General features: G+C 38.1%; 1 protein-coding gene across 6 annotated transcripts in view; it reads right to left on the bottom strand.

Moving 5' to 3' along the window:
* Positions 1-27890, bottom strand: part of GK (glycerol kinase) — a 65131-nt gene that overhangs the window by 24554 nt on the left and 12687 nt on the right. For 2 of the 6 annotated variants that reach the window (XM_033106928.1, XM_033106957.1), the window contains exons 3-10: positions 26770-26876; positions 18510-18587; positions 10396-10479; positions 6909-6985; positions 4790-4927; positions 2766-2875; positions 2230-2296; positions 1141-1158 (exon numbers count right to left, since the gene is read on the bottom strand). In XM_033106928.1, coding sequence (XP_032962819.1) covers positions 1141-1158; positions 2230-2296; positions 2766-2875; positions 4790-4927; positions 6909-6985; positions 10396-10479; positions 18510-18587; positions 26770-26876 — 679 coding nt within the window. The remainder of the gene's footprint in view (positions 1-1140; positions 1159-2229; positions 2297-2765; positions 2876-4789; positions 4928-6908; positions 6986-10395; positions 10480-18509; positions 18588-26769; positions 26877-27890) is intronic. The other 4 variants (XM_033106965.1, XM_033106974.1, XM_033106947.1 and 1 more) reach the window with 3 other exon arrangements.

The following is a 27890-nucleotide window of genomic DNA, read 5'->3' on the forward strand; positions in this document are numbered from 1 at the left end:
AATTTATGTCATGAATAGTGGTTTTTATTTTGATCAAGTATAGCCAGCATTCCAGAAAGAAAAATGAGATTTAAGTAGCTAACTGTGTACTTCACCAAATTTTTTTTTCCCCCCAAGAAACATACACTAACACCAAGCAATTTGTCCTGGGATTAAGGAATTGGGGGAAAGGAATATGATCCCTGAAGTAGTTGTGATGTACTAGGAAGAGCACCAAACAAAAGCTTTGGACTCACCCCTCAGTCTGCCATTTGTGGACCAGTCTCCTGGCCTCTGGGAGCGTGTGGCTCCCTAGCTGTTAGAGTGAGGGTAACAGAGGCCACCTCATATAGCTCTGATGATAGGAAATAATAGCATATATGTGGAAACCCTTGACAAAATAGAGAACACCCTCAGATAGCAGGTGTTATTTTATTTCTTTCACGCTTTCTCGTTAATTCAAGATCTGCTATTTTAATTTACTGTATATATCCTTAGAAAACCTGAACCTGGATACGATGTGAAGGGTAAATTTCATAAAGGGCTGAAAATAAAACAGTAGGAAACCTAGAGGCTGTATATCTTAATATATTTAAATACTAATGAAGTCTTTGCTTATACTATTTATGTTATTATCAAACTACCAGCAGGATCTACTATGTGCAGTCCAGCATGGAAAGCGCTTCTTTTTCTTCTCAGGGATGGAGCTCTGGAGGATTCCTGGGAACATGCTCTGGTGAAGCATGCAGAAAAAGTGACAGTGCATTTCCAACTAACTGGTCTGAAAGGATGGTCAAGACAGATTTTTAGGATATTTAAAAACTACATCTAATTCCCCTATTATGCTAAAGCCCAAAACACATCGCAACTGTACTGTGCAATGGGGACACCAGAATTTCTCATGCCAGGAAACTAACTTATAGTCTTTTATTTTGAAACATCATTCTCAGTCTTATGGAACACTTAAAAACAAATAAGACCAAGTTTTTAAAAAAAAAACACCCTAAAGCTTGACTAGAGCTTCTAATAATTTGAAGGGTCATAGAGATGCTAGACAGATTCTGTTTGGTAAATGAACCTCTGCTTATTTAAAACTAAATGGAAATGCACTGTATCTTTTCCAAATGAATGGGTAGCATAATTGGTGGGCAACCTACTCACCAGGCTATGAGAGATTTTCTATAGTCAGCAAGGGGGAAAAAGGGGGACAGAAGCATAATATTTTAAATGCAAGAGAAAACTAGGCCTGTTAAATGTTTTTTCAACCATCCTCTGAAACAGTTTCTCAAGAACAGATTTCTTCCTCTCACCCAATTCCGTTTGTAGACAGCTATGAAATCATCAAAGCCCATTTACTGTAGATAAGCAGTGACCATCCCTTTAAAAATTCCATGTTGCCTTAAAAGGCTTTATTATGAATGAAACATTTAAGTATTTTTGCTCAAGCTTTATCCAGAGCACTTAGTGTTCAACTCTATTAGTATTAACTCTATTAAGTAGAGTTCCTAATATTTGCCATGAAATGTCTAAATATATCTTTGCAATTTACCTTAGATGCATTAAGTACTAATCATAAATTCCAGAATTTTGTGCTCAAACACCAGTTCAAATCCTCCTAGAGCTATTTATCTCTGATGTGTAATCAGAGATACTCAATGATGTTAAGCATATTTTTTTCTGAGACCACTTTTTCTCTGACTTTCAATGAAAGCAACAGTAGAAATGTCCATTATGGAAGCCAGTTTAATCAGCATTCACACATAAGAAAGACTGCTTGCTTTCAGTTTCTTTGCTACAGTTTTGCTCAGGCTGACAAAGAATCTAATATAAAACATGGTTTGGCCATTAAAAGAGCTTCAACAGGAAAAAGAACACCACTAAAATGTGAAGAGACCCTCCTATAATTAAAGGCAGACACCAAAACTACTCAACAATTATTTGTATTAAAAGAATAAACTGGCTCAAACATTCCCATGCCACGCTCTATAGTTAGATTATCCCAGCAATACTTCAGAAGTATAATACTCGTAGAAAAGCCAACTAAAATTTATAAAATGTAAAATCAGTTGGTAAGAAGAGCTCTAAGATTTTTAAGTTATAAATCTAAACAATACTAAATTCTTATTTTACACACTACCAACATTCACAGAAAAGTCACAACTCTCAAACTATCAAATGTAACACAACTGACTTTTAAACTCTTGAATAGTAAAAATTTTTTAATGAAAAAGTTTTTTTTTATTTTTTTACCATTAGGCCATAGATCTCAGAAGAACTCCGGACATTTGGAAGAATTTTCTTTGGAATACCAAAAAATCTGAAAAATAAGGTAAGATTGGATATTTAATACTATTTTAAGTAAATATCTGGAAAACATTTATATGCATTAAAAATGTAAGTAACAACAGTAAATGGATGGATCTGAGTATAGAATTAAATAGCAACAAATAAATAAGCCAGCACAACATAGTTGTATGACGGGATATTTAACATTGTCATTTTATACAAGCAGATCAATAAAAAATAAAAAACACATAGAAACCAAAGTACTTTTCTAAAGGAACCTAATCTCCCTCAGAGAATAATCAAGGCAATTAATTTGGCATATTTACTGTATATGCAACATCGTCTCTCTTAAGAGAACACACAACAGACTTGTTGTGTATTATAGTTGAAATACCAGCAATTAAAGTTTGGTGCTCCACTGACATCTTAAAAGAATAAGATTTAGGTTATAAATAGGTAACGTACTTGGAAAACTATTCTTAGGGGAAAATACAACTCACTTGCAGAGGTCTTTATCCCATTCCAAAGAATGAATGTTGAAAAGCATCGTCCTGCTCGCATTTGTTACATCTGTACAGTGGACACCTCCATTGGCTCCTCCTGTCAAACTCTAGACAGAATAAAAAGGACGCGTTCAATTTGTACTTATTTGCAATTTAATTTACATTTTGTTCAGGGTCATAATGAGCAGCAGAGCACATAAAGCAGGAGAATAGAACATTTCAATTACTTAATTTTCTAGTTTTCAGCAGCGTTCAATAGAAATATAATGTGAGCTACATTTGTAATTTAAAATTTTTCTAAGAGCTACACTTAAAAAGGATAAAGAAGGTGAAATTAATTTTAATAATACTACATATTTTATTTAACCCAATATATCTAAATATACTTGCAATATAAAAACTATTACTGAGACATTTTACCTTTTTTTTTTTGAGTACTATCTCTTTGAAATACAGTATGAATTTTACACTCACAGCATACCTCAATTCAGACCAGCCATATTTCAACAGCCCAATAGCTAAATGTGGCTAAATGGCTACCATATTAGACAGTACACTTCTAATTAATTGATACTCAAAACAACAACCAAAAAAATCAGTTTTGTTTTCATCCTCTTATCTTTGGAAAATGCAGAGTCTTACTAAATTTGGCAAAGTGAAGAACATTTGAAATGTCTGCCTCTTCAGGATCTTACTGAATCCTGTTTGTACTGCCGTTGTTTCTTTTTGGGTTTGTTTTGGAATAACAATTCTCACTGGGATGGGCCTGCACTGACCCAAGCACTTATCTTGAAAGCCAAGTATTAAACTCTCTAATGTTAATACCCTCAGACCAGAACTAGAAGCACTGCTGCTTTCTTTTATGTGGAAGCAATGAGGTAAGAAAGGAACAAAAATGCAGAAAAAACATCATGTGTGAGACCCAGTCAAATGTGCTCCATTGAGTCTCCTGCACTTCCAGTTCCCACATCCTGCCCGATTCTAGTTCCAGGTAATTGTCAGAACTATTTCAACTGTGACTGACACGTGTGAAAACTACTGGCCATGAGCACACAAAGCACAGCCCGCACTGGGCTGAGAGACAGAGAGACAGAGAGACAGAGAGAGAGAGAGAGAAAGAGAGAGAGAGAATGTGTGTCCACGAGGTGTGCTTCTCGGATAGCGGTTCTTAAGACCTGCTGTGTACATCTGGCTAATAAGAATATGGACAATATTCCCTTGAAGCTTCCTGAATGTTGACAAAATACTGAAGTATTTACAAGTAAAATTATATGTCTGGGATTTACTTTACAATTATCTGTGGGGAGAAAGAGTAAGTATAGTTGAAACAAGATTGGCCATAGTTGTTTGCTCTAGTTGGCTCACTGTTGTAGAGGTTCATTACACTATTCCCTCTGCTTTTGGGTATATTTGAAAATGCCCATAATAAAAATAACAGAGAGAGAGAGAGAGAGAGAGAGAGAGAGAGAGAGAGAGAGAGAGAGAGAGAAAGGGAAAACATGTACTTCTAAGATACATCTGGGAAATCTTTGAAATGTTAACTTCTACTTATCCATGTTCAGCTTAGGCAAAAAGATTTTACAGCAGAAATTTCCACTATGATTTTCCATCTTGTGGCTTAATTAAATAACAGCTGTGTAATGTTGAAAGTGAATGATAAAAGTGGCCTAAATGTTTTATCATGTTAAATAGTTATTTCTTCTAAGAAATGGCTAGTGGGAAAGTATATGATAGGCAAGAGAGAAAGGCCACCTAAATTACCAATTACTAATTACCTAATATTCTAAAGATAATGGATATGAGATATGGTTTGTAATCATCTTCCATTTTTACTAAAATGAGCCAAGAAAAATAGAGGAAACAGACAAAAATGCCTCTTAAATGGAGGCTGAAATGTTCTATTCCTTGAGTGGCTTTTCTGAATGCCACCAACCAAAAAGTTTGAACTCTTATTAGAAAACAGATAGCAGGCAAGACAGTCTAAAAAAATTTCTCCATACACATATTCTATTTAAACATACCCAAATAAGCCATGAATCAATGGTCCCAAAAAGAGCTCTATCTTCTCTAACAGCCTTTTGAACTTTTTCCACATTGTCAAGGAGCCAACGAAGTTTCACCGCACTGAAGTAAGTACTAAGTGGAAGGCCTGTCTTGGACTAAAAACAGGAAATTCAGCCAGCAAATTAAATTCATAACAGTTCAAAATAAACAAAACACCAAACCAAGACTCAACAAATCATAAAATATTCAATGACCTTAAAGGCAATCCCACGGTATTAGGGATAAAAATGCTTTTCCTATCTCATGGCACAGGAAAGCATGATCATGAACAAAGATCAGAGTGGTATGTTTGCAGTTCAAAGAGCATCCACGTAGCAAGGCAAAGAGAAAATTAAATGATCCCAACGCCCTATAATCTAGATAGTGAAAAGTAGATGTTAACTCTTGTGATGAGTTAGTATTAACCTAGTCCAGAACTCTGCTTTTTATTTCATATGCCATGAAAGTGATAAACTATCGACAATCAGAGAGTATATCAGATCATAAATGAATGACCATAACCAGAAAATGTTAAGTTTTAAAACATATATGCATAAGATTTAACATTATATTTATGTGTAAAAACCTATATTATAAATTATATGTATATATTAATATTTACACACGTTCATATTCAAATAACAATATAAAATTAGTGGGGAATAAAGTAGAGCTCAACGACATGCCAGATTAAAGCAACACAGAGTTGCTCTGTGTAAGAAAGTAGCTGCCTAAATTCAGCGAATACATTAAACAAAGGGAGGGTGAACCAAACAAAAGTTAAAGGGTAATAATGAAACATATATGGGCTGAACAATCTTCCTTGAGAATGGATCAGGGCCCACTCTTATTTTTATTTGTATATTAAAAATCTAATTTATTTATAAGGGCTAACAAAAGTTGTTAAGAAAATACATACATACATCAAAAGAATGCAACCATCTTTCCTCTCTCTTCCCAACCCCTAGTCTTCTCATTTGTCACCTAACTACAGAAAGTGATACCTTTTCCTCCTTCTCTTCTATGGATATGTTTGGTAAGAAAACCCAAACCAAAGGATTTAATGCTTTAATGCAACTTAACTCACAGTTTTCTAACTTTCCTTAAAAAAAAAAAAAAAAAATCAATGATCAAAAATAATCAAAGGAAATAATTTATGGGAATATTCTTCTTTGATTTGAAGGACCAAAGTTCATCCTACAGAGGTAATAGTGAGGTAGTATATAACATCTCATTTTCATGATTTAGATACTGTAAAAGTTGCCTAAAATGGCACTGGAGAGAAAACCATGTATCCCTTGAAACAAAGTGTAGCTGGAGGTGGGGTTGAGGAGGGTTGGGCAGGGTGACAGAGAACAGAATAGGAAATGGTAAGGGTATATTCAGGACTAACCTGAAGTTATTTGGGCAGCTGGGGTCAGGGTATGGCTTGTTAAACTGCTGTAATTAACACCAGTTTCAGAACCAAGGACCACAAGAAACTGCCCTCACAGAGTCCCATTGACAAATATAAAGGGGATAAACCAAAAACCAGAACAAGGAATTGGACACTAGGAGAATTTGGTCTTGAACTTCCTTGCTAGGAAAAATACCTTGCCTGTTTCAAAAATTCTTTCTCATGTATTTGAAGAGAGATCTATATATCAGGACTGAAAATTAGGCCATTTTTATTAGCTGTCTTCATATGAAGAAAGTAGAAGGGAAAGAGAGTTCAATGAAGTGTCTTCTACATTCTTTCCTTGAATCCAGATGCCTAAAAACGCAAAATCACCCAGAACTTGCTTTGATGGAAAACAAGAGGGATGGATTTGGAAAGCAGGGTTGAATTACAGGACGGTTTAAATCACAGGAATACTTTATAATACCCTCCAGCCTACCATCCTTGGAATATTATCCCTCTAATCCACCACAGGACAAGGAAGAAGGGAAAGTAAAGATGTGAGTTGCCCTCAATTATCTGCAGAGAAATACTCTAAATTTTATCAAACAACTGCTGTGAAATAAGATGGAAGGCCCAAATAGTCTTTCTGGTGAAATCTCTAAGTATTTTTTTAAAACAAGCATTCATATAAGTATACTTTTGAAGAAATCTCTTACCTTGACAAAGTTATTATTTCCTGGAATTCTTTTACTAAGATTCTCAACGGTAGACTGGGTTCTTAGATCAAGCCACACTATAGACCAAAATATAATAATATATTTGAAAAACTTCATTAAAAAAAAAAATCAGACCTTAATGAAATCACTGCTGAGATCAGGAGACTGATTAGTTTCCATAAGCAATTAAAATGCTATAGCTTTCAAAAGACAGAAATTAGAAAATTAGAAATGAATGGGCATATTGTTAGAAGAGAATAAATTTATGTGGGAGAATTTAAAGCTTTTATGCAAAATCACAGACCAAGTTAAGAGAACAATACAAACCTTAGGGCACTTATTTTGTATATTTTTTATAGGAAAAAAAGTTTTCAATATGGATTTTTTTTTTTTAAGGAGGGTGCAGCTCACAGTGGCCCATGGGGGCATCAAACCAGCAACCTTGGTGTTGTTAGTACTGCACTCTAACCGACTGAGCTAACCGGCCATCCCTGGATACAGATTTTTTAAGCATACATGAGTGCAGAGAAAAATCTAAATGCTAGGCAGCCTCATTGCCAGGGCAGAATGCACAGCCCAGAATCCCCATACTGTAAATAAAGCATGTATCTTTGAAAACTTGGGAGCAATTTATGACAAAGTAGAGAACCTGATACTATTATTGAAGGAAAAGATAAGATTCAGTCTCTCATGTATGAAATGCTTACATTAAACTCTTTCAAAGTAGGCAAGAACCTGGAATCATTAAAATAATTATTTCACCATTCTTTCCCATGCTGGATTGCAAAAGAAAAAAAAATCTCCATTTTAACCGATCAACATTATTTTTAACTAAATTATCATCCACTTTCTGATCTCCTAATAGAAAGCATTTCTGTTCTGTTTCATAACAAAAAGCTTGAGAAAGAGAAGGCATTAAACAGTAGTACAGAAAGCAATTGTGAAAGGTAACTGCGTAATAGGATCAGCTGAGCTTTATTTGCTGGTTTATACATGCTGGCCCACAACACAGGTGAATGCCGACGGTGATTGTCTAGCTTGGGTCACCCTTAACTATACTGTTTCTTTCTGTTCATTTAAAAAACCAGTAAAATTCCTGTAGTGAATTTTAGTCAATTCTTTCTAATTACTTAAACTGTCATTTCCCTTGAGCGCTGACTGTGATTTTGACAGTGGCTCCTGCACCTAAGACTTAAATGGCACCTTCAGGACACTCTCCTGGTTTCCACAGGTGTGCAAAGCAGCAAGAAAAGGCTCATCACAACCAAGGAAACGGGAAGCAAAGGGGACATCTGCATTTGCCGCCCAGCATCCATTCCTCTTGCTACTGGGAGCAGTACCTCAAGTTCTCGTTAGGAAATCATCCCTCCCTCAGCCTCAGTCATGTGGTTTGCCTGACTCGACCCCCACCACCAGCTCCATCTCCTGTCCTGACCCCAGTGATCGGTTCAGGAAGAGAGCATGTCGTCTAATCAGCCAAAGCGAGATTTGTGCTCAGTCTGCAGGAGTTCCTCTTCTCAGCTCGGCTGGGCAGTGTGTGGCTGGGGCCTGCTGCCGTCAGGGAAAGAGAGCTGAATTGGCCACAGCCAGAGCCATCCCAGGAAGGACAGGCTTGTCAGGATGCCAGTGACCACCTGAGGCTGGAATCAAACAGCACCTGGACTAAGCTACTCTTAGATTGCTGCTTTCATGAGCAAAATTCCTTGAAATGTTTTTCATTTATTGTTGAGGTTATCAGTTTGTGAGGTGTGTAAATGTCTAATCATTAAGTTGTTTTGTACACCTGAAACAAAATAAAAAAATATTAAAAAATTTTATTTAGTGTGGTTGAGTTTTCTATTACTTGCAGTGTGATTGAGTCCAGCCCTTAGCAGCGGCACCGTGGAGTTGGAAAGATCTCCTGTGTCCAGGGAAAAAGGGTGGTCCACTTTTTACACAGTGGCACTATTGTAAGACTGTGACACAAGTGGACTTTCCTCACAGGCAAGCAACCCCAGCAGGTGTGAATGGCGTAACAGGGAGTAATTGGGAAAAACAGAGGAATTCGAGAGAAAAGTTTAAAATCTGTGAAGGGTAGAATTGATAAGCTTATCTCAGTCCTCAGTGTTTCAAACTACGGTGGGCTAGAGGTTTAAAACCAATTTAGTGAGTTTTAATGACCTACTTACAAAAAATGGAATAGGATGGATTAGAATGGAAAATATCAGAGAACTCGGTACTGACTTGTGAAACTTGTTTTAGTTCTGTGGGTTTGCTGAGACATGATGTAAATACCTACATATTTCTTACCAAGGGACGTGAACAAGAGACATGAAAAGCCACTGCTCTAGGCTTTTTGTTTACTGACTCAAAGCCTTCTATATCAGCGTTCTTCTCTATTTTAATGGACACAACAATCACTAGGGAGCTTAAAGGTGACCCTCAGAAATTCCAGGATACTAGGTCTGAGAAGGGGGCCCCGAAATGTACCTTTTAAATAAGTGCCCCCTTTAAGAAACACTGCTAGAACAAAAAAACCACTGCTAGACTCCACAGCAGTTGTTCTTATCCAGAAAGCACACCAGAACCACCTTGAAAACTCTGAAATCACACATCCCAGGCCCTACCTTGCAGGATTCTGATTGTAGGTCTAGGCAAAGGAAGGCCTGAGTCTAATTTTGTGATAAGCATCCCAAGTTATTCAGTATTATACTAGAACTGGAGAACCTCTTTTCTAGGGCAATTTCTTTAGGATACTGGATTTGTTCCAATCATTTATTCAAAAACAAAACTAAAGACAAACTGACTATCAGGTAGCTCCCTGAGTCCAGCGGCTTCTTGACAAGGGAGCACATAAGTAACGAGGCACTTTACCCTCACTTGAAAGCTTGCAAGTATCCACAGTGGTATCTGCAGAATTAATCCCTCACCACAGAGTCAAAACACTGGATGTGAAATCAGGAGACTGAAGTTCTATGTCTTCTGGCTTTGCCACCAACAGGTTATGTGACTTGAGCAAGCCATTTTACCCTCTGTGGCCTGGATTTCCTGAATATAAAATAAGGCAGTTGAACTAGATGGTTTCCAAAGTCCCTCTCCTCCCGTTATTCCATGATCACAGAAGGCTGGCATAATAGTTTACTTTTATTTTTTAATAGCCCATGAGTTTAAGGCAATTAGAATACATGAAATGAATTAGTAAGACTGCCAAAGAGGAAAAAAATGTCAGTGGCTGGTACACTACCAAGCAATTCACAAACGCTCAAAATTAATTACATTAAGAACAAAACAATTAGAAAACTCATTAAGGAAGCTAAGATGGCAGAATTAGATTTGCAGTATATGTCACCAAAAGCCAAAGAGAAGACCCCAAGCTGAAGGACTAAGCCCATTGTGGAGGCAATTTCTGAGAACAATCAGAAGATCAGATCCAGCCGCAGTGGTCAATTTCCCCCAGCATGTCTGAGTTGGAAGGCCGGGAAGTGAGCAAGAGCTAGAGCACCAATACCTGAGGAAGTGCCAGCAGCTGGAACTGAAGAGCCAGAGGGAACAACGGCAACTGGATCTGAAGGGCCAGGAGAAACTGGAGCGGCTGGAGCATTAGGAGAAATAATGGCAATTCATGCTAGAGATGGCCAGATTCAAGGTCTGTGTTCTCTTGTTGCCCACTTAGGAAATGGTAGCTCGCTTGGGCAAGTTCATCAGAATGAACATTTTTCCACACATTTGAGTGCAGAAAAAGAGGAGACATGGAGTAGAAGGGGAACAAAGACAGTCTACTCAGAGTCTCTGGTTCTATAGTATTTCCGTTTGAACAAAGACCAGGTAAACACCTGCTTATTGCTCAGGATGACTCTTCCCTACCTGGCCACATGTCTGTGACCTAGTTAGAAAAGGGGCTCAGTTGGTTATTCACTGCTCACCCAACCACTAAATTGAAAGACTGTGATGGAATGAGCGAGCGCATTCATAGAGGATGCTAGAAAGGAATGCTGAGGAATGTGTCACAAGTCTCTTTTGGGATCATCTGCAGGAAGGCATGAAAGGGCTGCTTGAGAAGACATGGCTCCAAGAAAGCACTTCCCTGGTGGAGTGGCAGGAAGTAAAGGCCTCGTCCACAACAAAGGAGCATGTCCAGAGGGAACAGGAAATTGCTAAGTTCTGAAGTGATTTAAAAATAAACAAGAAGGAAAATAGACACTAGGGAGTCCAGAACATTATGCAGCCTGCTTCTAGAAGGCCTGTCCCTTATTTAGACCAAGTAAATTGGATTTAAATTGTTCAGACCAATAAATGAATAGGTCAAAAAAAAAAAAATCAACTTGGATGATCTGAAACTTTCATTTGCATTAAATAAAGTCCATCCAAAATGTCTGGTAGATTTGGTTTGTTCTGAAATACAAAGTTTTAAGAGTAAGGAGAAATGCAGTTGCCTCAATGTCCATGGACCACAGTTAGTTTAGTGGTGTAGTAACAGCACAGAGGAAGAAATGTTTTAGAATATTTAGAAATCTCCATTACTTTTGGTTAGTTGTAACAATAGACGGGAAAAGTACCTAAGGAAAAAAAATACACTAGGTATAATCTAAATTATTTTCAGTTGACTAGAAGCGAAGGCAAATAATACATCTCCTCTGAGATGGGTTGTTATGAGGAGTTCTTGGCCTGACAGGAAGTGAGATAGAGGGGAGGAGGCTCCAGGTTACAGAACACACCCTACGCAAGGACTGCTGCTGGCTACACAGTGTTATCGGGTTGTTTACCCCACAAGAGACACAATAATAGTAAACCAGATTTAATTGCCATGTGTTATCACTTGCCAAAAGTTAAGCTGTTAATTAAGCGGGGGGGGGGGGGGGGGGGGGGGGAGGGGGTAAGAGGTTGTTTCCAAAGGGGAAGAGACTAGATGGATGACTGTCCCTGATGACATTTTCAGAAATCAGGTGAGACCAAAGAAAAAAAATGGAAAGGGGGGGAAGAGAATGAGTTAAAACATGTATGCCAAAAAGTGAGGGCTGAAACCTATTCCCGCTCTGAGACGTATAAATGCTAAAATGCCAATGACTGACATAAGTGTGTGTGATCCCAGGTAGGCTCTGCATTTCCCCTAAGAACACCTGTCATGTACAAATCAGTCATTTCATCTGGCATTCCAGGATTAAAAAGGCTATCAGCCAATTCAGAACAGTGGCCATGGCTAACGCTTACTGAAGCCTTATCGTCTGCCAGGCACAGTTTTAAGTACCGTATTTGTATTAACTCATTGATCTTTACTTCAAGCCTATAAAGTCCAGACTTTTAATTTTTCCAGTTTAACTGTTGTGGAAACAGGCACAGAATGGTAGTAAGTGGGAAAGCCAGGATTTGAACCCAGAGTCTGAATCCAGAATTAAACCTCTATGACTTATATAGTCAGTATAGTCAGGATGACTTCATAGTCTTAAAAAGAATATGAAGAAATATTAAAGATTGAAGACCTCCAAGTTGAAATCTAATTCAGTTTTTTTTAAATTAATCTGGTTAAAGAATTCAATCATTGCAAAATATGGTGGTATTTCTTTACCGAGGATTGAAGGAGACATGAGGCATTCAAAGAACCGTGTAATAAAACACATGAAATAATGAAAAATAATTGATCTTGATAAAGCTGAATATTCTAGATTTTATGAAAATAAAAAATCTGCAAAACAATAAAAACAAAACTACACTTTTGTTGTTTGAGGCCAAGTATTCTTAGGAGTTTTAGATGGTTTGCCATCTATGGTTTTCTTTCATGCTGATACTCTGAAAAACAACAGTTCTAGAAAACACTTAAAAAGCTGAGTTCAAGGTTCCTTCACATCTCAACAGATGACTACACAGGTTTAATCATTGGCCCAGGATAAACCAACATGTAAAAATTTAAAAAAGGCAAAGAGGATAAGAACTCCACATAAAGAGTTCTGTGTCACGGGGAATTTTAAATCCAACATCTTAGGGAAAATGTTTGCAATACCACTTAAACAAAGAAAAATGGTTCAGAGACAAATTCTTTTTGTTCGTGGTTTTCTGTAATATACCTTTAGCATATTGGTCACTGATATGATTACTCAAATCAGTGACTCTTGCCTGGACATCAGTCCTTACTATGAATAATTTTTTATATTAAATCATGAATCGTGCTCTACAGAAAGCTACAGAAAGGAGTGAGAGTCATATTGCACACCAATCAACTGCAGTTGTGAGTGACAAAACCTGGCCAAGGGGGAAACAGCTGGACCATCGTTGGGCCAGAATATTTCACTGGTGGCATCAGTGAAATGTACATATGAACACTGTCGATATCATTGATTCAAGCCCTCCCCCACTTGACATTTGAACTACTTCGGGTGTTTTGTGCGTCTTCATCAGTTTAGTCTGCGATATATTTATAAACCCAAACCTCTTTTTTTTTCTCAATAATAGACACCAAGATATGTAGATCACTAAGCAAGTTCATTTGAGGAAGAAAAGGGCTTAAAACATGGCAGGGGTGGGTGGGGTGATGGGAACTCTTTGGAAAAGAATATTGAAGAAAATAATGGTTAAGAGGGAGAGAGAAAAGTACCAGAGGGATGAGGATAACTGAAGACGGGTAAGAGCAGCCGAAGGACTGCGTCATATACAAGGCTCCTGCAATCCACCTGTGAGGTCATAATAGTAAATGGCTGTGTCATGGCATAGTGACTGGGAAGCAGTGGCACAAACTGACATGTCTTCATTTTAGATACCACAACAATGTGTACCTCACTCATCACAGAATTAACACAGATTCTAAAGCTATATGAACTTCTGACAGGGCCATCTGTGCCTCAATGGACCCATTTAAACTTTTTTTCTATGCTTATAATTCTATCTGTCATAAAAGGTGTCAGCATACAAACACACCTTTATTGCAAGCAAAAGCAAATAGCCTCTCAGTCTTCAACTTCTTCAACGAGCGTATTTCATGTCCACTAAAACTACCGTGAAATTCTCCTATCTGTTACTATTCTGGGGTGAGTGAGCTGACTGCTTGTCAAGGACCCCTGAGCCATAAAAAAAGGCCACATAAAAGGCAAATTTTTAAAAAGAGAAATGCAGGCTCCTCCTCATTTGCTTGCTCAGACTCCTTGCTCATATCTGTCTATAACAAATACTGCTCAACAGTTATATAATTTAGTAAGAAAAGAGAAAGAAAAACAAAGAGGAGAAGGACAGTCCTAGAGTGACAGATTTACAAGAGAAAAAGACAGGGAAGGAACAGAGAGGGCATGAGAGAGCGAGTGAGAGAGAGCGCGAGAGTGTAAAACCCACAGACTGTGATATAAACAAAGATAAATATATATGAAAATCTGGGTCTGTTTCCAGCAATCCCGCCTTGCGCTGTTTTAAGATAAAGCTGCTAAAGATTTAATATTATGTTGATATTCTCAACTGAAGGCTTGCATGGAGATATGAAACTGTAGTGTCTTCCTGGTGAAATAAAATTGGAAGAAGAATCTATCCTTGTCAATACTTAGTGGCTTCTCTTCCCAGCTAATTATTCCTTCTCTCTCCTCCTTTTCTATTCCCCTTCCTCCTCTTCCAAATTCCTATCCTTAGCCTTTTGTGTCACAAAGGCAAACACTGTGCCTGCCTGGTTTGTCACTCTATGCCTAGGGGGTCATGACAGAACCTGAGACATAGAAAGGCACCTACATTTTTGTTGGATTAATTAATTTTACATTCATTCCTATAGTGAATTCATCTATAATAAACTATCACCTGGCACCTACTTTAATGTATACATTTTGAACAATCTCTTTACAATAGTCCTACAAATTTCTTATTGCCCAGAAATTAGCTTTGATTGCAAGTCTGATACTCACCTTGACCAAAACAGAAAGTCGTTTTTTTCTCCCAGGTTGACAGCCTGTAATTACTTAATTTCCTTCTGGTCTGTCAGGCTAAAAGTCTTGCAGCCCTGTCTTATTTTTCTCTCATCTGTATACCCTATCCAATTTGCAAACATACAGGTTATGTCTTCCCTCTGAAAGTTCTCGCTGATTTGCCTTCTCTCCACTCTCTACCTCCATGCACTAATCCCATCAATTAGCAGTCTCAATTTTACTTCAGAGAGATGAGTCCTTTGGTTACTTTAAAAGTTGTGTGTTTTTTTTATCTTCAGGTCTCAGCATGTTTATGTAAGGCTTTCTGTGTATTCATCTTGCCTGTGTATTCATCACAGTGATTCTTAAATCTTTTATCAGTTTTCAAAAAATTTATCATCGTTTTCCTTTTCTTCTGGGTCTCGAATTACAAATATGTTGGACCTCGTCGCCTTACTCCATATTTCTTAGATTCTTTTCTGTATTTTCTAAATTTTTGTCTCTCTATGCTTCAGTCTGGATATTTACTTCTGATCTCCCTGTTCACTAATTCATTTTCAGCTGTGTCTAATCTGATGTAAAACTCATCAGTTGAGTTTTTAATACAGTTCTAGAATTTCCATTTTTAAATGTCTAACTTTTCTGCTAAGATTAACAATCTTGTCAATTAACTCCTTGAAAATGCTGATCATGGTTATTTTAAAGTCTGATAACTTTTAGTACCAGGATTTCCTATAGGTTTGTTTCTAACGTCACTTGTTTCTATTGGTTCTTAGTCATGTCTTGTTCTGTGTGTCTTATTATTTTGTTATAGAAAACTAGAACTTGTATATGAAAACTATGGAGATAGTTTTCCTCCAGAAAGATTCACTTTTGTTTCTCAAAGAAAGTTTAGGCTAGGAGCATTGATAATCTCAGATCATCTTAACCCAATCAGGGTTTAAAATTATTTGAAAATCTGGGCTTCAGTTCCTGTGAGGGTTGGTATATTTCTTTGTTTTTTTAAACTTCTATTTATTTTAACTGTGTTTTTCCAGGACCCAACAGCTCCAAGTCAAGTAGTTGTTTCAATCTAGTTGTGGAGGGCGCAGCTCAAGTGGCCTATATGGGGACTGAACCAGCAACCTTGTTGTCAAGAGCACCACACTCCAACTAACTGAGGTAACCGTCTGCCCCCAGGGTTGGTACATGTCTACTTTACCTTACTTCTAGGATTGGTCCTTCACAGTCCCAATCAAAATCTGGGATTTTACCAATATTCATCCCCACCCTTGGCAGCCCCTGACTCCATCTTTTGCCTCCCTACCTTTAGGAATCTATGCAAGTGCTGTTTAGACTCTCGGATGCTCCTTTCAGAATCTACAGATATCTCTAGGGAATAAAGCAATACCAAATGCCAAGTTTACCTCTCTGGGTTTTGCTTCTTTCCTGGATCTTGGTCCCACAATTCCTCACTGCCTTGGTAGCCTTACAGTCCTTCAGTCATTTTTTTCCCCCAACTTCTCTAGCTGTTCTCAGGAGACAGGTGCATTTGAAATAACCTATTCCACCACCGTGGGAAGCTAAACTCCCCTTTGTTACTCACTTGTCCCATGTTACCCAGTGCACAGCCTTCGGTGCCCTCTTATCCTCACCAGCCCCTGTCTATCCAAATTGGAACACAGGCTTTGGGGTGGGGGAGCTTTATGTTCAAACTGTGGCTTTACCTCTACATACAGCTAAACAGCATTGGACAAGTTACATAGCTTTTCCATAATTCATTTAGAGTATAAGGCTAGTAAAACCTGCTTCAGGGTCGGGGTCACTGGGATTAAATTATGTGGGTGTGAAGTGTTTAGTACAATGATAGCAGTTAGAACTTATTGAGCACTATTGTCACTGCTAATTACATTAAAACTCTTAAATACGTAAGTCGTTCTATGCTAGAATCTGATCAGTCTTCTTCACTCTTTGGTGTAGAATTTTCACCTTCATAGCTTTTTTCATAGCTATTTCAAATGTCAAATAAGCGTAGACATTTTCACCTTCATAGCTTTTTCACACTATTCCTTCAATTCTCCCTTTTTCGTAACATAATCCAACACATTCTTCAAGACCTAAAATGGAATTTCAGTTCAACCTTCCCCATAGATATGCCAAAAATTGAAAATCCATACTAACCTGCACTTGCTCTAATTCCTGTTCAACTAGCAGCACACAATCAACCATTCCCCAACTTTCCATTGGTCTCTTTCCAAAACTAGATTACAAAGTGTTTACAAAAACAGCCAATAATTCGTATTCTCCATAACACACACAATATAGCACCAAACACGAAAGAGGTTCTCAAAACATGCATGAGGTTCAGTATAGAGAAAAAGTTCTTCATATTCCATAGGTACAATTTGAATTAATACTTCAAAGCACACAGAATGGGGGAGGGGTGCAGAGGGACATAGGTAAAAGAAAAGGTAATGAGTAAGCGCATCACACAAAAAACTTTTTCCAGTAAAGTATTTACCTAAATCCTTCACGATAAGCTTAACTTTAACTAACCTACTTGCATTATTTGAAAATGACAATTCAAAGTCCAAAGTTGCATTTTTATAATTCAAGTTTAGAGTTTAACAGCAACTTTCGAACTTTCGTGTTCCTTTCCCTGGGTGGGGGGGGGGGGCGGGGGGGGGGTAAAACCCTAACAAGTTCAAGAAGTTGGCCAAAATTGTTGTGAAGAATACTCTCTTAGGTACTAGTCATTAAAATTGTAATGTCCTGCTTTACTTATAATCAAAATGAGCTGCTCGTGAGAATGAGAACAAAATAAAGATTTAAAGGATGTACTTTTGTGTAATAGAACCTTTGGTTATAATTCTTTGACATTTTTTATCACAAATACAGAAGACATACTAATACTTACAACACGATAACATTAAATTCCTTTTATTTTTAATAAAGTTTATTTCCAATGGATTCATGGTACTCTTACAGGCACCTTTTTAGTGTATTTTCTGCTTGAATATCACTTTCTTCCAATTAATACTAAAGTAACTATTACTAAAGTCACTGTAAAGTAAAAATAGCTCAGTCTATAAATCATCCCATCCCATTTCTGACAATTTCAATCTCCAATCCCCACCCCACAACCTGGTCTTTTATTGACAAAAAATTGCACTTTGCTATTTCTGACGGAATGACGCCTTTTTAGTGCTTGTATATTTAGAATAAAATTTTCCTTTTAGCAAGTGACTGTCGTTCAGTGCTCAATTATCACGTGCTTAGAGTGATGCTAAAATATACCCAGGGTCATTTACATTTCATAAGATGTGATACCTAATGGTGATCTATTTGAGATTGGAACCCCTACTGTAATAGCCTAATTTGTAGCAGGAGTTAAAATTTGGAGATTTAACAAATTCCTGGTTGGGAAGACCAAATACACAAGTGCTTTATGGAGAGATGACTGCGTACGTTTGTCATTTTGATTTTTGAGGGGAGGAGGTGAGATCTTTTAGGTATCAGAAACAGCAGGAATTATAAAACAGTCTGGCAACATCAACCCATTTCTGTATGATACAAATAATCAGGAAAAGGGGAGAGCATGATAAGTATCTGAAAATGGTAAATATATAACAACGAATTTCTTAGAGGACTCTTCTGCCCATCCCATCAGATTATAGGAATCATGACTGCACGCTTTTTTTTAGCCAGATATTTTAGTATAATACTTGCAAGTGGAAAAAGGCCTTGGACTTGACATCCATGCACGACAGCTTACCTATAGCATTGTAGAGAGGCTCTCCAGTCAACTTGTCCCAGACTACAGTGGTTTCTCTCTGGTTACTGACACCAATAGCTTTGAAAAGAGTTAAGCAAAAGGGAGTAGAAAGTTAAACAAGTAGAAAACTACTTCAGAATAGTTCTCATTTTGCTTTTTTATAGACACAACTAAACACAACAATTCAAAGAAACATTTGCAGCATTTGTAATGGTATTGAGTTTATTTTTGTTGAGTGGCCCCAGGAAAAGTGAACACCCCATGTCAAGTGTTTCTTTTTATTACTACAGACTCCTTCCTGCTTCACAACCAGCACACCATGAATGACATGGACCCAGATCATAATCCAAATGAAAGTCTCCCAGCTTGCCTTATAAAAAGGGAATGCAATAACTTTCCAAATTTACAATACCCAATTTATTATTCTGAGGCCAACAATCACCTCATTTATTTACTAATTGCTACAAGAAATTTCTTTCCGTGTGTGTGTGTCCGTGTTATGAAAATAGCCACAGATAAGATCCATCATGCTAGGCAAATGAATGTTATGGTTAGTTAGAAATTCAGTTTTATTTCTGTATTTTAATATGATACGAAACATACAAGTTTGAACCAGGCATAAGTACAATATGTGATGGTGTTTCCATTATACTGACCTACATACAACTCAGTGCTATAGTTACAGGAAGTCACTATGAATAGTATACGAATCCATACTGACTTATTAAATTCAGCTTGATTCAGCTAAATCAGAGGTTCTCAGACTTGGTTGTACATTAGAATCAGCTGGAGAGCTTTTTAAAAATACCAATGCCCAGGCCCTGGCCCAAACATTCTGATTTATCTGATCTAAGGAGGGATCTGACAATAAGTACTTTTTCTGAAAAATCCCAGGTGATTCTACTATGCAGCCCATAGCACTGGGCTAAAAAAAAAAATTGAGCGATTCTAGAAATTCAGATTAGAGCAGACCTTGAAAGGCTATATAATCAACAACACATCTTAAGCTCAAATCTCCTCTAGAATCACCTGTCCTGTGACCATTCAAACAGCCCTGGTAGTGACAAAACACTCCCCCTACGTCTCTCCAGGCAGGCAATCTCTACTGCACAGCTTTGCTATTCAAAATAAAATCCTTTTCCTTGTCGCTTCCACCTACAGATCTTAGCTACATGCTTTGGAGATACACAGAATAAGGTTAATCATTCTTCCACATGTCAGTCTTTCACACTTGAAACATATTTCATCCCTCAAGGCTTCTCTTCCCCTGTCTAGGCTAAACAATCCAATTTTCTTCCACTACCTCCGACTCTATGTGGCATGGTCCACCTCTCCTAGGAACAAGCAATTATCTGCATTACTCAAATTGTACACCCAGAAAAAAACACAATAGGAATGTCCTCACCAACAACACAGAGCTAAGGGGGACCCTGTTCTAAATAATCTCTGTCCAATGCAGATTTACTTACTTTGTTTAATACCTTTCCTAGAGGTACAAAGATGACTGAGATTCTACTACAAGGAAACTTAGAGGCACAGGATAAAAGGAAGAGATTTGGGAGTGCTTTTTTTTTTTTTTTAAAGGAAGTTTGTTGTTATTTTTTTAAGATTTTATTGGGGAAGGAGAACAGGACTTTATTGGGAAACAGTGTGTACTTCCAGGACTTTTTTTCCAAGTCAAGTTATTGTCCTTTCAATCTTAGTTGTGGAGGGTGCCGTTTGGCTTCAAATTGTTGCCCTTTCAGTCTTAGTTGTGGAGGGCGCAGCTCAGCTCCAGGTCCAGTGGCCGTTGCTAGTTGCAGGGGGCGCAGCCCACCATCCATTGCGGGAGTCGAACAGGCAACCTTGTGGTTGAGAGGATGCGCTCCAACCAACTGAGCCATCCAGAAGCTCAGCGGCAGCTCAGCTCAAGGTGCCGTGTTCAATCTTAGTTGCAGGGGGCGCTGCCCACCATCCCTTGCGGGACTCGAGGAATTGAACTGGCAACCTTGTGGTTGAGAGCCCACTGGGCCATGTGGGAATCGAACCAGCAGCCTTCAGAGTTAGGAGCATGGAGCTCCAACGGCCTGAGCCACCGGGCCGGCCCTGGGAGTGCTTTTGAAGAAATAGAGGACATAATTGTCGGGCTAAAGAAGAGAAAGGAGAATGTGGGGGGCAGGGGGGTTGGGAGTCAGTGGGACATGGTCTTGATCATGGGAGTGAAAAGAGGGGATGGGATCAAGGCCCAGTTGGAGGGAGGAGTCTCAAGGAGGGCAGAAGGCGACTGCTTTCCTTGTGATGGACGCAAGGTGGCAAAAGATCTAGACAGGAGGAAATTGAGGCATTAAGGCCCCAGAGCCTCAACTTTCTCTGTGAAGTGGCACACAGGTTGTCTGCAGAAATGGGGCTTAGCGAAGGTAGAATCCCACGTTTGGGGCATTATTCCTAGAGCTCAGACTCTGAAGCCAGACTGCTGGGGTTCCAATCCCAATTCCTGTGCTTCCTAGCAACATGACCCTGGCTGTTTTTCATCTTTTGTAAAATGGGGATAAAACATGGTTCCCAGTTCACAGGGTTACAGTGAGGAATCCCTGGGCTAATGCATATTAAAAACAGTGCCTGGCATATACTGTATTTCCCCGAAAATAAGACCTAGCTGGACCATCAGCTCTAATGCATCTTTTGGAGCAAAGATTAATATAAGACCCGGTCTTATTTTATTATAAGACCGGGTCTTATACAATCTAATAAATATAATAATAATATAATATTTTAATAATATAATAATAATATAATAATATAACACTGGGTCTTATATTAATTTTGACTCCAAAAGACGCATTAGACCTGATTGTCCGGCTAGGTCTTATTTTGGGGGCAACATGTTAGTAAGTACTCAATAAATGATATTGCTGCTAATCATTGTCATTATTGAGGAGAAGAGTAGAGTTGCAGAGAATGGGACTGAGCTAAGCAGGACACATAAAGGAATTCCCCAGCAACATTGTGGGCAGAACAGAGGCCAGAAACCTCAGTGGGACTATGGCCATGGGCTGCTACCTAAAGTAGAATATTGTGAACATGATACTTTAAGGAACAACTTTACAATGTGGGCTCATGATGACATCACAGCTGACTACAATCTCCTATTCCTCCCCACTACATTAATTTTCCATAAACCGGCTGGCTGCTTCCTTAGCCACAATCCTTAAGTCACCATTCTATGCCCCTCACGCTACCTTCCTTTATTGGCTCCTTCTTACTTGTATTCAGAATGTAACCTAGAGCTATTTCTATCTGATTCATTGGTCATATTTTATCCCTCATTTTATTCATACATCTAAGTGGAAGTGCTTCAAACTTCTTTTAGAGCTGCATTCACCAAGTTTTAGATCGGCAATCCCTATGCACAGCCTATCATTTCCTTGAATGTTCTCACACCTTTCATAGTCTAAACTACATAAACATATAAAAGGCATTTAGCAGTACACTCTGCTAAAATATCTATTACCACAGATGTAAATCATCTAGGTGGCTTAAAGCCATGTCCACGCTGTAGATTCCAGGGTGATCGGCCAAGGTTTTGACATCATTCTACCCCCCTTAAAGGTAAGGTAGACTGTGCAGCATTGGTCTTCTGGACCCACTCGGGTGCCATTCCCTTCCCTCTCTCTCTTCCTCTCTCTCTCTCTCTGTTTGTTTTTGGTGCATGTGAAAATGACACACAATTCCAGTCCAAGCGACTGGTCTTCCACTTGCATTAACTGGTCTGTAAGAATACTGAACATGCTGAGCTCTGCTCTCTATTCTTTTGTGTCTGGCCAGTGTGAAACCCATACCTGGGCCAAAGTGACCCAGCACTTCCTTCTCAACAATTGCCAACCTAAGAGAATGTTCCATAAGCCACTCCTCCATACCAAGCCAGTTGTGCTACAAATTGTTTCCCAGGTAATTTATTGAGTTGGCTCTGCCAAAGGTCAAGCTTTTGCTTGCCTATATAGAACTCGACATCACAGAAGGCCAATGCTGTGAAGGAGCTTCCATCAGTTAGACCTAGCTGCAAATGAGGGAGAGAGACTTATTACAGCTTATGTAGCTCTGGGGTGGTAAATAACTAAACCACAGCTCCCCTGTCTCCTGGTCCCGTGCTTTTTTTCCTGAGCCATAGTGATAACCTCACAAACCACTTTAGTTTTTAGTTCCAGTATGGTAAATAAAAGAGTTTTTCCAGCTGAACAGTGATTCACTTATAGCCTTACCCGATAATCATTAAAGAGTTCATCATAGCCGATTGTATTTCTTTTGCAAATTCCAGTTTCATTGGTTTTAGTTGTCCTCAGCTGTCAGAAAGCTTGTTGATTTCAGGTCCCTATGAACAATGCCTCCAAAATTAAAGTCCACTCTCTAGCTAAACAGCACACATGAGCCCACTGCAAGTAAATAGGCTTCTTTCCTTCTTGACTTAGCGAGTCGGGCTGATCTGTTTGCCTGTCATTGGACTGAAGGAACTATAAAGTACAAAGAAATACTTTATTCACTTTACTTTAAGAATGAGTGCATATTTATGCTAATCAAAGCGTATATTATCCATTAGAAAATGATGTCAGATTAAAAATGAAATAAACTAAAATTCACATTATGTTGATATATTCTTAATTTACAGTTTTCACATCTAAAATAGTGTTTCTAATGTTTCTAATGATAGTGTAACTATCATTAAGCCCTTATGGTGTAATTAAATTACAGTAGTATTTGAATCAAGGAGTCACTAATCTACATTAATTTTAAATACTTGTTCTTCAGGAGAAAAAAAAAAAGGATTACAATACCAGATACTCTTCATTCATCCTCTCCCACCTGACACAATCGAAACACCACATAAACTGTTTCAAAGCTGAGAGCATAGCTTTCTCTGCAATTAGTTTCCCTAGTATCAAAAGTAGTTATCTGAGTGTTTGACAAACGGCCACATCCCTTCCTCCACTGCCTGGGAGGCTCCTACTCGCCTACCCAACAAAGTCAAAGGCATTTCCATCACCTCAGGGGTCTCAGACACCTCATTCACCTATAGAACTTCCCAGCAGGAAGTTGGAGTTCCCACATCTCATTTGTAATTGTTAAAACTTGCCTTAAGGACACACATTCCAGAGACTGTTTTCTTAAAAACCTTTATACCCCGCCCTTCAGGCATTTTTAATAGCCCCAGGCCGCCTCTGGGGCTTTTATTATTTTGCTCTCTGTTTTTAGTTTTTTGTTTTAAATGTGTTCCAATGATCAATTATGCTTTTATTTTTAAATAAGGATTCCTGTCATCCATAATTCTATCAAGACAACGTCCAGGAGTCGGTATATTATAGGAATATAATATCCTGGAATATTTCCAAAGGCTTTTTTCTAAGTATATTTTCTTAACTGTGGTAACTTTTCACAGGCAATTTTAAGCAAAATTTAACCAGAGGTGTTGAATGTAGCATTTAACTAGTTAATTTCACTAGGGACACTCAGTGTTAAGAAAAATACCCCTGAGAAAGAATATATATGTGAAGCATGAACACCTGCTAGATATGAGAGTAACACATTGGGTTTTACATATGCCAGTCATTACGGTATCTGTAACTAAAAGACTGTGAGGCCAGGATATATATTTTATGTGTGTAACTTTCATATGCTCCTAAACAGTAGATGAGCTAAGATGAAGAATTACAAAACCTGAATGTGTTTACTCTGAGGAAGACGGAATTAAAATTAGGAACTAGTAAGAGAAGTATATGTGTTGGAATTAACACCTGGAAAAGTTTTCTTTAAAAAAAAAGAGGATTTCAAGGTAAAAATGATAAGAGATTAGAACATTGAAAAAAGTTCAGAGGCACTGCATAAGGCCCGTGTGCCCTGGGGAGAAACCAGTCATAGAGATGTGTTTAGGGCTGGAAGAGAATCCTGGGAAGCTATTCACTGGATTTTGATTGTCTGCAAGAAACCCAATTTTACTTGGCATGAAGGAACTGAATTAAGATAGAGGGAAAAGAAGGTATGTGTCATTTTCACATACACCAAACAAAAAAAGAGAAAAGGGAATGGTACCCGAGTGGGTCCAGAAGGCCAATGCTCCGTAATCTACCTTACCTATAAGGGGGGTAGAATGATGTCAAAACTTTGGCCAATCACCGTGGAATCTACAGCGTGGACATGGCTTTAAGCCACCTCGATGATTTACATCTGTGGTAATAGATATTTCAGCAGAGTGTACTGCTAAATGCTTTTTATATGTTTATGCAGTTTAGACTATGAAAGGTGTGAGAACAATTCAAGGAAATCAACAATCCCTTTGATGCACTACGTATCTAAAACTTGGTGAATGCAGCTCTAAAAGAAGTTTGAAGCACTTCCACTTAGACGTAGGAATATAATGAGGGTAGGATATAAAAAAATTGTCAACAAAATAGTAAATCTACGTGGGTGTTTATTTCTTTTAAAAATCTGCAGTAACAGAAATAACTATTATTACAGTTAATTTGCAATTATTGTGATTATTGGATTAAAGTGTTTCCTCCACTTGACTATTAGCTGCATGACCCTATTTGTGCTGTTTCCCTGACACACCCAGCACATAGTAGGAACTCTGAGTTTGCTGAATGAATGGTTTTATGTTTAGTCTTTTTAAAGCAAGTTTTATTTATACAAATAGGGGGAAGCCTGAAAAACAAAATCAAAGTTTCATTTTAGATGTGCTGGTAAATCTCAGAGCCAAGAAAGATGGGTGAATCTCAAGGCACCACCATCACCAATAGATGGTTTCCTCTACATAGAGTTAAACTACCTAATGAAGGCAACAATAGCCCTTGGATGAACTTGAAAAATTTCAACTATAAAGAGATGGCGATTACCACATTATGCCTTTATACTAGTATGTCAATTTTAGATGATTAGATGGGTTATTATTTTCTCTCTGTATGAATGATGGAAAGCCAAGCTTAGGTACTTAATTAAAACTACTAGGAATTAACAGTTATGTACCGCGTTTCCCCGAAAGTAAGACCTACCCCGAAAATAAGCCCCAGTTAAGATCCTCAGCCAGGCGGACGCATTTAGCATGTTATGACGATGTTCCGGAAGAAGATGACATGACTATATTTGAATAAATGTAGATTGTTGTACATGAAAAAATAAGACATCCCCTGAAAATATGCCCTAATGTGTCTTTTGGAGCAAAAATTAATATAAGACCCAGTCTTATTTTCGGGGAAACACGGTAATAGTCTAACACTCTAAAACAGTATTTCAGGGACATTTTAGAGGTAAAGTGTTTTGATTTGAAACAACCTCCCCCTCCCCTGCTATTCTTTATTCTGGTCTTTCTCTCCTCAGTAAAAGGCATCCCTATCTATCCGGGAGCTCCAGCAAAAAACCCAAGTATCATCATTGAGCCTTCCCTGCCCCATACCCCACTACTCTCTCTACGACCCTGACATCCAATCCATCAGCAACTTCTGGCCCTTGCTCCCCACCTCCACTGCTACCACTGTCTGTCATCATTGGCTCTCAGGACTTCTACCGCAGTCTCCACACTGGTCTCCTGGCGTCCACACTTATGCCTTTACTGTGCACTCCCCACACTGCTCCACATAGCAAGTCAGGAATTTCTTTAAAATGCAAATCAGATTCTCATTCCCTGTAGTCTTGCTTAACACTTTTTCATGGCTCTCTGTGATACTAATAATCACATCCAAGCTCCTAACTATGGCTACAAAGCCCTATCTACTTCTCTGATTTCAGCTCTTACTACCCACCTTCACCCCTAGCCCTTCTTTTATTCTTTTGACATGCAGGCCTTCTTTTTGATCTAGGAATGTGCCTCTTATTCCCACCTCAGGACCTTTGCACTTCCTTTTCCTCAAACACTCTTCCCCAGATATTTGCATGGCTGGCCCCTTTTTGCCTTTGACACCTCAGTAAAGTGTCACCTCCTCAGAATGGACTTCTCTGGTCATCCAGTCTAAAGGAAGCCTCTCTAGGCACAACCACCATATCACTCAGTTTCATTTTCTGCATGGGACTTATCAGCATCTGAAGTTACTTTCACTTGTCTGCTCTTATTATTAGTCTCACTCCCACCAAAATAAAAGCTTTATCAAAACAGGGACCTAATCTTCCCATTTATTGTTCTATCCTCAGTTCCCACAGAAACGCTTAGGGCTGTATAGGCACTCAATTATGTGCTGAATTAATTAATTAATTAGCTTGAGATACTCATACCATGGAGTAAAATATTCTATTAAGATACCTTTTATGTTGGAAATATCAATATTGAGCTGTCCAAGTTTCTCACACGTTTTCTCTATACACTCATAGACAGACTGAAGAATTTCCTTAGGGTCTTGTTCCACCCATCTTTGAACAAAAGAATGTATTTGGTTAGTCCACAAGAAAGCAATACAACTGCAGTTTATTTCTCTAGAAATATTCGCTTATGATGGTGTGGCTGGTACATAAATTAAAATCAGATAAGCAAAGAATACCTAACACTAAAGAAATGATTTAAAGAAAAGTCTATTTCCCTTACATTTTTATTATTCTTCATGTAGTAATTAATCATTCAAAAGGAGGCAAATAATAACAGGTCACAAAATAGCAAATATTCTGCCAATTTTTAAATCATGTTTTCAAATCCAATAAGAAATTAGTTCCCCAATTCTTTATATCCTATAGGTTTGATGAATTGATAAACTATATATGTATGTTTCACTAGTTTTTTCTAGGTGGACTGATATCAATGAAGCAAAAGGAATTCTGAAAACTCAAGTAAGTATACTAATCTCTCTTGCCACTTTTTCTCAAAACATTTTGTTAGAATTTAGGGGAAAAATTAAATTTGTTCTAATAACTATTTCAAGTAGACAAGCAATTGTTTGAAGTTTTCAGACCCAATTCCAGTGCAATTTTGGTAAGGTACCAGGGCCTCAGAACTGCAAGTCGCATAATAAATGACAAGGAAGAGAAACGTGGGAGAAATAAATGGTGACTGAGAAAACCCAAAAGTAGAAATGATACAAGCTAAAAGAATCCTACCCTAGGACCTACAAGTAGCAAGGAAATTCCAAATGCCTTTCCTCTCTACCGATGACAGACATTTGGGTCACCTCCAGTTTGGGTGATTATGAATAAAGCTGCTATAAACATTCATGTATAAGTCTTTCTATACACATATGCTTTCATTGCTCTTGGATTAATTCCTAAGGATGTAATGCTGTAGATGTATGGTTAATTGTATAAGAAACTGACAGAATTTTTCAAAGTGGTTGTATCATACACATCAATAAACTTTAAATATACTTAGCATTCTATTTACTCACAATTACTATTTATGAACATTATTCCCAAATAGGATGTTAGTATTAGATACGT

The sequence above is a fragment of the Rhinolophus ferrumequinum genome, chromosome X (assembly GCF_004115265.2).
Source record: "Rhinolophus ferrumequinum isolate MPI-CBG mRhiFer1 chromosome X, mRhiFer1_v1.p, whole genome shotgun sequence".
Classification (NCBI taxonomy): Eukaryota; Metazoa; Chordata; class Mammalia; order Chiroptera; family Rhinolophidae; genus Rhinolophus; species Rhinolophus ferrumequinum.